This window comes from Papaver somniferum, chromosome 2 (genome assembly GCF_003573695.1).
Source record: "Papaver somniferum cultivar HN1 chromosome 2, ASM357369v1, whole genome shotgun sequence".
Taxonomy (NCBI): Eukaryota; Viridiplantae; Streptophyta; class Magnoliopsida; order Ranunculales; family Papaveraceae; genus Papaver; species Papaver somniferum.
Genome location: NC_039359.1, coordinates 162,537,609 through 162,549,161, shown reverse-complemented (window position 1 = coordinate 162,549,161; position 11,553 = coordinate 162,537,609). Strand labels below are relative to the sequence as shown.

Below are 11,553 nucleotides of genomic sequence, written 5' to 3'. Positions count from 1 at the left end.
ATATCCGATATCCGATAGCTTAGCCTATCAGAATCGATATCTGATTTTGATATCCTATAGGATATTATCGGATATCGAATATCCGATAGTGCTTAACCTGTCGGATATCGGATTTCTGAATATCCGACGGATATTCTTCCATTGACAGGCCTACGTCCACTATAGTTAAGACACCCCTTATCCACCTCTTGTGGATGAGACTAAAATTGACATCCCTTTTAAAACAGCCAGACCCCAACAACTAAACGAGGTTCTCAACCCCAAGTGATATCTTTTCATGCCCTAGTTTCTCTGTAAGAATTTCAACTATTACGAAGCATCTCATGTTTGTTCTTATTTTTAGGGTTTTGTTCCACTTTTTATCTGCTATGTTTTTGATAGGTGTTTTGTTTATGCAGGTTGTGGCAGAATATTGTTATCTGATTTTTCTCAAAGTATCGAATATGCAGGTGAGTTTCGATTCTACTCTTCTTTAGCTGGACTATTAATAATCATAGTATTATTCGAATTAAGTATGACATTTTACTCTAAAATTGTACGTATTAAAGCCCCAATCCATACTGTAATAATAGATCATCATTTACTTGATGATAAAATTCATCATCTTTTTGTTTCTTATAACGTTTCTTCTTTGTTTTAAATTCCGTCTTAAACCTAATTTTGCTTAGAGTTGGAAAAAGATGAAGAAAGATTAGAGAAGAAAAAAGGAGGCTGGATTTTTAGGTTAAACTCAAACTAGTTACTTGGGTAATTTTAACGTGTTTGTAGTATTTTGTTGCTTCCCTTTCGATTGAGTTGTTAGCAAGAAATGTTCTGTTACTGAATGGGTCGACGACTATTGAGTTACTGGGAAGCTTGAGTTGTAATTTATTAGTTGCTTTTGTGTGTGTGATTGAGTCTCGTTAGATATAAGTGATTTTCACCTATATATGGGTGGTAGTATTGTCATTGTCTATGAATTTAGGTTTTAGTCCTCTCCACCCTTTCTAGATCCTTAAAATTCCAACAAAGATTTGATATTAAACCTTAAAAATCATGTACTTTGAAATTTCTCTCCCGTAATCTATGACTTACTTACACACTGCAAGCCTGTAAACTCTGAAACGAAGCAAGAAATATTCTTGAAAGTTTATTATGTTATGTGGATGCAGATGGGTTAAGGATGTAAAAGTGTAGAGCATCTGAAACAAGAATACTTGGAATTCCATCAATATATATATATATATATATTTTTTTTTTTGTATGTTTCTAATTTTTATACTCGATGTTGTGGTTATTATGCATGAATTGCCGCGGAGATTGTACATCCTTTCCTTGTCTATTTCTCTTAATGATGAATGTTTTCTTGTTTATTTGGTTCAGGCAAGTGATAGGTTCAACATCAATTCCCAGCTTGAGCATCTTCAAGCCAAGTATGTTGGGACAGGCCACGCTGATTTGAACAGATTGTAAGTTCCAACTTCCTCGAAAGTGTATTAATAGCTCTTTATGTAAGACTTATTTATCTCCTGTTAACGGTTGTTCCTTTTGTTGTGTTTTCTTTAATTAGTGAATGGGCAGTGAACATCCAGCGTGATAGTTATGCATCTTATGTAGGTCATTACCCCATTTTGTCATATTTCGCCATTGCGGAGAATGAATCAATTGGAAGAGAGCGTTACAACTTTATGCAGGTATTTATATAGTGTTTGATGTTATCTTGTCTTTTAACTTTTTTAGTCTCTCCTTATGTCTGACTTTGTTGATTGAGAGGATTTGATTTTAGTTAAAATATGTCCGATGCACACCTTTTCTTCCTTTGCTACGACATCTTCATTTAAATGTCTACTTTCTTTTACCAGTTTAATCTGTCAATTGTTGAAACATCATATACGTTGAATATTCTTTATGTTACCTGTGCCAGCTATAGTTTTATTTGACCAGTGCTAGCACGGAGGTGCATAATCGATTGACAAGAACAACTTTCTCTAACTCTATGTCTTTAATATCAAGAATGAGTTTTATTCCTAGCTGTAGTGCTAGCATATTTAGGAAACTGGTGGATAACACCTGTGGACTTGTCAATGAGTTTTCTAATTTTTTTAATTGACCATCTTCAAATAATTTGTCCGTTTAATCTAAGCTTTTATTTAGCCTTTGTAGTAAAATTCAATCTTGCGTACCACAGACTTACGTTACGTTTAAGTTTAACTAATGTCAACTTAGAGCAGCTCTGGTTACTCTTGGCTGAGTATTCTTAACCACAAACTTGTTCCGATGTGGAAAATGTCTAGACCTCATAGTTGGTTAACTTGTCAATTGTTGAAACTTTTTATACATATTGGTTATCTTAATTTTACATTTGCAGATAACGTATTATGCTAAAAATAGCTCAAAATGATCGCCTTTCCCTATATGGTTTTGCTGATAAAATTTCCAGACAAACTGTTGATAAGCAACATGTATGACCTAGAGTCCTCAAACTCTGTGGGGGTAATCTTTCCAGGGGAAAACTTAGGAAGTAGACAGATCAATAACAAGAACATCTGTCTCTATCTCTGTTTTTTTTTATAACCAAACCGAGATCCTTCCCAAGCTCTTGCCAACATATTGTTGGAAGTCTGGTGAATCACATCAGTCAACTCCAAGGGTCTCCAGGTTCACTTATGCTATGGTTAGCTTTTATATGTGTGCTTGACTTGTTTAACAAGCAGTGTCATTTCTCTTTCCATGCAAACCTTGTCGACTTGTAATGTTTGACGTCATCTGATACTTGTGACTATCTGCTTCCGCTATTTATGTTACCGTAATATTTTCATTTTCATTCATTGCTGATGAAATACCGACATTTAATTAAAAGAAAATCTGATAAGCAAGGTTTTTGAGTTCCGTTTGGATTACTCAACGTTGAATACAATTTCGTGGAGAATTTATTTTGATTTACCTTTGAAATCTGTGTTAATCCTATCTTTTATAGGGAAAATTTGTTATCTATACTTCTCTGTTCGTTAGTACCGCTGTTATGACTAACACTCTTGTATTAAAATTGTGCAGAAAATGCTGCTGCCCTGCGGTCTGCCACCAGAACGAGAAGAAGATTAAGAAGTCTCTTTACTGGTGCCGAGATTAAAAAAAAATCAGCTTAGCCCATCCTTACCACTGCATATGTTTGTAGACTATTTCATTGACTATGTTTGTTGACTGGATCTATTTTATCTTCAAGGTGTTGTATATTCTGAATGTTTTTTGTGTTTCCTATGCATGGGGCATTACATGTGAAATTTTATTTTGACGATTCGAGACTAGGTTATTACTTACTATAGCTTCGGGGAAGTGCTCATCCACGTTAACTTTCAAATACCATAGCACCCACGAATCAGGGTGCATAAAGCATCACTTTTTCCCTTTATAGATAAAACTTCCATTTTTGATGGGTTCTGCTAGATCTTTTTTGTTGTTGTTTTGTTTAATCAGAACATCTACGTAGTCCTTCTAGACAAAAATTTCAAGTCCGCAAATCCATTGGAAAATGCTCCCCGTAGTTGTCATTTTTCAACGGCAGGTGTATGTCAAATTGAAACCAAAAAATAAAATAATTAATGTGTACAAAATCAGATGAAGCTATATTCAAAAATTCTTTCAAGCTGGTAGATGAAAATTGAGACGCCTAAGCCAAACTGAATGAAGTATCATGTGGAAAACATCAAAACGTTGAGCAGGACGATTAATAGTAAAATGCCGTTGAACCTGTGCGACCCTCTTCTGAAGTTCAAGGTACTTATCATCTGATATTGATAGTAATATAGTTTTCAGTTCTGGTATCTGTTCGATTGGAATCTGCACTGAAAACTGGCTCCAATCAAGCACATCACTAAATGGAAGGACGTAGTGATCAGAAAGAATCACCGGAACACAGCTTGCATGGATCGCTTCAACCACTCTAGGGCTCGCGACTTCATACGCGCTTGGGCACAAACAAAATTTGCTCTGAGCCATCAATTCACCATAATCCTGTCCTTTAGGAAGATATTCATGAACCTGTAATTCGTTGTCTCTGTCTTTCCAGTGCTCCATTAGCTTCTCTCGTATGGCTCCATGAACCCCACCAGCAAAAAAGCCCAGTATTGAACGATTTAAACCAGTTTTACGGAACTGTGTTGCGGTGCCAAGAGTTCTGGGAAGAAGATAAATTTCCGGCAAGGACACATCCCTTTTGGGTTGAAAAGTTTCTGATGAATTAGCATTGCAGAGAACTCTAATAACGTTCTTGAATAGTTCATTAGGAGCATGACTGGTGACATAGGGTGCCTGCAACATACAAAAGATAATTTAGCATGAAATTGTGCACTGATTTTGTAAGTCAGAAAGGAGTAAAATTGTGTATACTTACGAGATCATGACATGAAACCATAAAATGGTCACCCCCGCTACTTCTATTCCAGTATTGGTATTTCTCTGATATGAGACGAACATAATCTGCCACGACATGAATGTAGGGATCAAAATGAGTAGTGGGTGTGTATAGAGCTCTAACCATATTAGTTACACTGAAGGGAAGGAAGAATGCATGCGCTTCATCGATATGCCGCGCTGCAAATGGGTTTATCTCATTTTCCATTTCGTCAATGAAATGGCCTTCTGTCGAATATAGCATGCTTAGTGGTCCTTCATGTACCATAGGCACTTCCCCTTCTGTATACGTCCAAATTTTGAAGGTTTTCTCCATCTCAATGTAGCTCCCGATTCATGAGTATATACAAATATTCAGTTACATTTCATTTTTTCTCATCTTCTATAATCATGAAGAATGAATGCAAGAAGCCAAGAACCATCAAGAAGATAGAATGGTTTGGGCATAGGGTTTCGCCCTCCTCCGATCACTTTTTGCTCTCCCTCTAACACAAATTACACCTTTTGCTCTCCCTTAACAAAAATCAGCTTTAGGGTGTTCATTGGATCATAAAGTGATCATTTTGAGTTTGGTTTCTTGACTAACCATTGACTCTGGTTGACAATTTTTCTAATCAAAGGCAACTTAGATTTGTGTATTTTCAAAATACAACTATTGATAGTAATTTTAAAATGAAAACCACAAACCAGAGCTTATGGATGATAAAGATCTTAACTGATGAAAGGCGTATGAATTTCTGTAAGTTGGTCCTCTAGGAATGAAGTCTTCCATTTTGTTAGAAGTATAATTACGTGTTCGTGCTGCCTTTCGAATCGCCGCTCTTGCTCTTGCAAGGTCATCTTCAATTCTTTCCAAACTAGTACGTTTCTCCTGCATTTGCAGTATAATAACAATCCATTATAATCAACCAAAGCAAGTCAATGAAGAACTAGGAATGTGAAAAAACAATGTAATATGTAAGGACTTACTCTTATAAGAATCTTGCTATCATCACTACTAGTAGTACTTGAAGCTAATAAAGGGTAAACAGAAGAAATATTTTTTTGGCAAAATGAAAGAAGAAGAAGAAAGATTAGACGAGACGAAGTGGGTTTTGATGATGAAATGGTGATTGTTATAAGGAGAAAGGTAGAAAATACTAAGAAGAAGCAAAGAAGTAAAAAGAATCAATGGTGTTTTGTAATACATTAAGCTTCTATCTGCCATATTTGATCAAGTTAGGACTATTAACGAGAGATTTATGATACTAGTAGTGAAAATTAAGGAAATAAAACTAGATTGGACTTCGATTTACGTGTTAATACTTATAACGATATGTTCGTCAATTTTGAAGACTTTTTTTCTGTTAATTTCTGTTATTAAAATAAGTTATAAGTTCCAACTTAGAGCTAGCAATACCGTTGGTCTCTTCCCTTACCTATCCCTCATTTGTAGGAAAGGGATAGTAAAAGGAAGGCAACCTCACTATAGTGGCTCTTATCCCTTCCCTGAGTAGCCGTATGAACAGTGTCAAACGGCAATTCAGTAGTCGTATTTGTTTTTCAGTTTTTTTTTCCTAAATGAAAATATTTGTTTAGGTAAAAAAAGATATGTTAGAGTAAAAAAAAGATATATAATAGGTAAAAAGAAGATATAATAGGTGAATAGAATAAAAAAGATATATAATAGGTAAAAAGGAGATATAATAGGTAAAAAAAGAGTTTTAGTAAAAAAAAAAGTGAAAAAAGGAAAGTTTTAAGATAAAACTTTAAAAACCAGAAAAAATGATACGACAACTCAGTAGCCGTAAAGCGTAAATTTATATGGCTACTGAGTAGCCGTGTTATTTCCCTTCCCTACTAGTGGGATCAGATGTGATCTTCCTTGTAGGGAAAGAGAGGGATATCCCTACACATGTAGGAATATGGAAGACCATAGTGGATGGTTTTTTGAGTTTTTGAGGGAAAGTGAGGGATAGAGAAGGGATGAAGGGCACCGTAGAGCTATCTCCTAGAGCTAGCACTATGGCCCTGCTTTTCCCTTCCCTCTCCTTCTCTATCCCTCAAAACCCCAAAAATCCATCTACTGTGGTCTCCTAAATCTCTACACGAGTAGGGAAAAGATCTCCTTTCTCTAGAAGGAGGATCACATCTGATACCAGTTGTAGGGAAGGGAAATCACACGGGTACTCAGTACCCATATATTCTTACGCTTTACGCGTACTGAGTAGCCGCATTACCGCTGATACGGCTACTGAGTACCCATTTCGGAAATTATATTTGTTTGACCTTTTTTGGTTTACATCTCTCTCACACCCGATCCTAACCATCCATCACTAATAATGGCTCTATTTTCCAGACCGTGGGATCCCAACGACCATTTTTTCAAAATCCTCTATAAATACCACACTAATTCTCTACTCAAACCACACCAAATCAATTGATTTCTTACTTTCTCCTTCTTACATCAATTGATTTCTTCTTTCTCTTCATCTTACTATACCTCTTTGATTTTTATGTTTATCCTCTACCACTCAAGTTATTATATCTTAGTTTCATTCAAAATGGTGAATAATTTTTTCACACAAGAAGTGGTTGATCTTACTATTGCTTTTATTTATGTGAGTATGGACGAAATTGTGGGTTCGGGGCAAAAAAACGCTATGTTTTGGATATGTATTCATCAAATTTTTGAGGAACGCAATGGCAATGAATTCCGAAGAGATTGAGAAGCTTTAAAAACCAAGATGAAAAATATTATAAAAGATGTCAAAGAATTCATGTCCATTCTTAATGCTATATATCGGCAAACCAATAGCGGTGCGAGCCACGAAGATTTGGTAAGTTCTATTAATTTGTTAAGTTTTTCCATATAGTTGGTGATAATAGTAATAAACCTAATGTTTCTTATATAATTTTTCAGACAAGAGATGGTCGTGCAATTTCAGGAACAAAGAGGACAACCATTCAAGTATGATGCATGTTATGAATTGTTTAGAGAAAATGTCCCTGGATATAATTATGAACTGACTGTGAGCCAAAACAGTGAGTTTTTTAATAATCATCGTAACTTTGTATCAGTCGAAGATGGTACTGAAGTTCTTCCCAATGGAGAAACTCGTTAGAAATACAAGGAAAATGCACGTCCAACAGGAACAAAGAAAGCCAAAAATCTAGCCAGAGAGAAGAAGGATCGTGAGCGAGGTATATTTAGAGAAGGTGATGAGGGAACATATTCGGTTAAGATGGAAGAATGGACTATCTTTCTTATATAGGATTCGTTCCCTACGACCATATTTCTTAGAACTCGTGCCCAACAACTCTATTTCTAACAAGTCGTGCCCAACGGCTCTATTTCCCAACGAATCTATTTCTGCATATAAATATAGAAATTTTTTTCTTTCTAACCAACAACAATCTCAATTCATTCTTAGATATAAACAACCTCAATTATGTATTCTAACAGTTCGAGTAGATATTCATCATCTCCATCATGTTGATATTCGTCTCTCACATGACCATATGCATGAACATGTTCATCTCCATGTTCAAAGTCATCTGGGATTTGATTAATGTAATCTCCATAATATTAAATGGTCCATCCTCGTTTTGTCCGGGAACAACTTCTTTTTCTAAGTCTGTATCATCATAATCTCCTTCTGATGATGAAAGTACCACATATTCCATATCTGAACCCTCCAAACTAGACAAGTCCCCTGTCGCGCCTCCTCTACCAGGACGCGCAACAATGTGCTTGACAAGATCATTTATTAGTTTTAGGTGCAGTTCTAGGTTTTTCAGAGATGACATAAATACACGACCATTAGCGGTAGGTTCTGGAATCGGAACAGGAACAACTCTGCCCCAATCCGTATCCCGACGTTCATGCTCGATAATCATGTTGTGTAAAATAAGACAACATTTCATAATTATATTCAAGTCAGATTAGTTCCAATACTTACAGGGAGATCCGACAATTCTGAATTTATCCTGAAGCACTCCAAAAGCACGCTCGACATCCTTTATTTTAGCCATTTGATACTTGTTGAACCTCACATAGTCGGGAATGTCCAATGTTTGAGAAAAAGCTTGTACAACTATAGTCAACTTTGGATAGATACCATCGGCTAAGAAATAACCCATATTGTAGTGGTGACCATTGATGACATAATTGCATGGAGGTACTACACCCTTTAACATGTTATTAGAAAGGGGTGAGTGTGCCAACACATTCAAATCGTTGTTTGATCCAGGCATTCCAAAGAAAAGCATGCCAAAACCACAAATCGTATGATGCCACTGCCTCTAATACCAAACTACTCTCTTTATCTTTACCCCGGTAAGTTTCTTGCCAAGCTACCAGACAATTCTTCCATGGCCATTGCATACAATCAACACTACCAGGCATTTCAGGAAAACCTCGATCCGCATTCTCAGCTAGCAACCTCTGAACATCTTCAGGAGTGGGTTCACGCAAATATCTTTCTCCAAAAGTCATGCAAACGGTGTGGTAAAATAGTTTTAGATACTTGTATATTGTGGTGGCACCCATACGAGTGTAATCGTCAACACTATCAGCTGGCGTACTTTTGCATAAAAATTTCATCACCGCAACTAATTTTATATGCGGAGAATGCCCCGTATGACAGGTTGCATCCGGACGTTGATTCCATTCCGGATCAACTACAAGCAATTTTCCTAACAATTTCTCGAATAAGTCTTCCCTCATGCCTAGACGTTGTTTGAATTGTCTAGAGGTATAACCGGTTCCAGGAGTAAAATAATCATTCATCATTTTGGCATCATGCCACACTCGATCACGCGTTATTACACTACGTGTCTGTACCTCCCTTGGTACAGGTTGTCTAATTATACGCAATCGTTCATCCAAACATAGTTGTGTAAACATCAACAAAGCTTTCTCTTCTTCATCACTATCACTAGAGGTATCCAAATAGATTCCATATTTAGCTTTCAAATAAGAACACATTAAACTCATTATGCACCTTAGCAAACAAAAAACACAGTATCAATTTGTGTATACCATACATAAATACAAGTCTATCAAGGTTGTACGTTGATTTGGTAGTAGTTTACAAAAATTGCATTCAACATAAATCAAGATACACAACAAATAATCATGGATTTTTCATTAAATATATGTTTTAATTACGTTATTGAATTCTATACTACATATCCAACCAACCTAATATCAACAATTTCATCAAAATTGAAATCAAATTAATTTTAAACCCTAACATTAGAATCACTCACCTTAGATGATTTTTTGGATGAAATTTGAAATTGAAGAATGGATTTGTTTCACCTTGTAGTAACGATCAAACCCTTTTAATTTAAGCAATCGAATCGTAATGAATCCATATGAAGATCGAAAGGGGGTAAGAGGGGTTAGATAGGGTTTTGAGAGGATGAAATTAGAAAAGAAGAAGAAATGCTCGACTGTGTCGAAGTTATGAAAACTTAAACTTACGAAACGCGTACTGAGTACCCGTTTTTGATCAAGTCAACAAGTTGACTTATACACGTACTGAGTAACCGTTTGGCACTGTTCATACGCGTACTGAGTACCCATTTAGTGTAGGGAAGGGATGAGAGGGCATCACAACAATCTTGCATATCCTTATGCCATCCCTTCCCTACATTTGAGGGATAGGGAAGGGAAATGGCTCTCCATAGTGCTAGCTCTTAATGGATCCATTCTGTAATTTAATTAGTGTACGGGTTGGCTATACTAGTATTATTTCTTAACGCTGGTATTAACTTCCTGATTTTTAGGTTCAAAAAAACTTCCTGATTTTATCTGTTTTTTATGTTTGTTTTTTCCTATATGCAGCTTACGTATTTATTACTACCTCCCAGTAGAGGAGTATGAAATTATAAATGAGGGGAGCTAAATTTGTACTCCCTACGTACCTAATCTATAGGCAGAATTTTTATTTTTGTTTATCCCATTAGATAGGCGGAATACTATTTCCAAGATGAATATTTCACACATACCCTTATTTACAATACATAGATAATTGTGTTATCTATAATACAAAACAGAATGATTTTTTGAGCCTTGAACGGTCGGATAACATTTTGAAAGACAAACATGTGATCCGACTACCACAGTCTCATCCCAGCAAAAGCCATCTAACGGTCGTGATATTTGTAACCTCCTTCCGTTATGGAGATATTAATAACCATCTTAATTAGTTCCTCATCAATTGAAAAAATAAACGTGCCATTTACAAAAATAAAGTGAAGAATTATATTTTACAACCATAGAAAAATATAAAAAATAGAATAATTTTTATTATGGAAAAGACGAAAATAAAATAAAAATTCATTATACTCACTATATAAAGGGAACAATCGGATAAAAAAAATGTAATTTCGTTATACTCATTGTATAAAGGGTTTAATCAAAAACAAATACATATACAAAAATTGACTCACCAAAAATTTAGGCTTACGTCGAAGGCGTGATTTTATTTTTCGCAATCGAATAAGCCAACCTTCATCAATCTGCAAAACCCAAATAACATTAGGGTTATAATGTGTAATACCCATTGGATTTTTTTTTTTAGAATAATTTATTGCATTCATAACAAATGTATTTTCAACTGAGACATTTAACCAATCAAAAAATGAACCATGTTTTCACTCATAACAAATTTACCATTCTTTAGAACAGTTGAGCATTCTTGATCAATTTCATGATTTTCTCTTCATCATATCTTAATGCCATGAATAGTTTAATTAAAATTTGCTACATAAACAAAAAGAAGACAACACAAACAAAAAGAAGAGAAACTCAAAAAGGTAGGCTGGAGAAACCATTTCACGGGCATATTGAGTCGTGTAAGTTTCAAGATACTTCGATTTAAATTTTCCAGTGATACTTTGAAAAACCAAAAATATGTAATATTTTTAATGAACAATGGTCGTGAATTTTACATAACATATATACACTGACCGTTAATATTTGATGTACCTCAGCTAAGGAAAAACCAATGAATTGCAGTGGTAGTTCATAAACTCAGACAAACCAAATGTCCATGATGAGAAAAGGAAGTCAGGAAAATCAAATAAGAAACCGGCTCGATGACACATATATGGCCCTGAGTATGCAATGAACAATGAGGAATACAAACACTTGGGATCCATGAACCGATATGA

At 35.4% G+C, this 11,553-nt stretch overlaps 3 protein-coding genes across 3 annotated transcripts; 1 reads left to right on the top strand and 2 right to left on the bottom strand.

Moving 5' to 3' along the window:
- Nucleotides 1-206: 206 nt before the first annotated feature.
- Nucleotides 207-3,296, top strand: LOC113354220 (uncharacterized protein At4g14342). Its single transcript, XM_026597621.1, has 5 exons — nt 207-293; nt 399-449; nt 1,363-1,448; nt 1,550-1,673; nt 3,034-3,296. The coding sequence occupies exons 2-5, from the start codon at nt 444-446 to the stop codon at nt 3,079-3,081; spliced, it is 264 nt and encodes an 87-aa protein (XP_026453406.1). The 5' UTR covers nt 207-293; nt 399-443; the 3' UTR covers nt 3,082-3,296.
- A 322-nt stretch (nt 3,297-3,618) lies between these two features.
- Nucleotides 3,619-5,269, bottom strand: LOC113352369 (probable glycosyltransferase At5g20260). The gene is made up of 3 exons (XM_026596193.1): nt 5,107-5,269; nt 4,370-4,719; nt 3,619-4,287 (listed from the first exon to the last, which is right to left on the bottom strand). Exons 1-3 carry the CDS (start codon nt 5,264-5,266, stop codon nt 3,619-3,621), a joined length of 1,179 nt encoding a protein of 392 aa, XP_026451978.1. The 5' UTR covers nt 5,267-5,269.
- A 3,044-nt stretch (nt 5,270-8,313) lies between these two features.
- LOC113352368 lies at nt 8,314-9,367 on the bottom strand. Its single transcript, XM_026596192.1, has 2 exons — nt 8,681-9,367; nt 8,314-8,559 (listed from the first exon to the last, which is right to left on the bottom strand). The coding sequence occupies exons 1-2, from the start codon at nt 9,365-9,367 to the stop codon at nt 8,314-8,316; spliced, it is 933 nt and encodes a 310-aa protein (XP_026451977.1).
- Between the last annotated feature and the right edge of the window lie 2,186 nt (nt 9,368-11,553).

Coding starts and splice junctions, on each gene's coding strand:
- LOC113352369 (XM_026596193.1), bottom strand. CDS start 5,266: ATGCAGGAGAAACGTACTAGTTTGGAAAGAATTGAAGATGACCTTGCA. Junction 4,720..5,106: donor AAATTCATACGCCTTTCATC/AGTTAAGATCTT, acceptor ACTCATGAATCG/GGAGCTACATTGAGATGGAG. Junction 4,288..4,369: donor TGGTTTCATGTCATGATCTC/GTAAGTATACAC, acceptor TGTATGTTGCAG/GCACCCTATGTCACCAGTCA.
- LOC113352368 (XM_026596192.1), bottom strand. CDS start 9,367: ATGAGTTTAATGTGTTCTTATTTGAAAGCTAAATATGGAATCTATTTG. Junction 8,560..8,680: donor AAGATAAAGAGAGTAGTTTG/GTATTAGAGGCA, acceptor AACATGTTAAAG/GGTGTAGTACCTCCATGCAA.
- LOC113354220 (XM_026597621.1), top strand. Junction 1,449..1,549: donor CACGCTGATTTGAACAGATT/GTAAGTTCCAAC, acceptor TTCTTTAATTAG/TGAATGGGCAGTGAACATCC. Junction 1,674..3,033: donor AGCGTTACAACTTTATGCAG/GTATTTATATAG, acceptor AAAATTGTGCAG/AAAATGCTGCTGCCCTGCGG.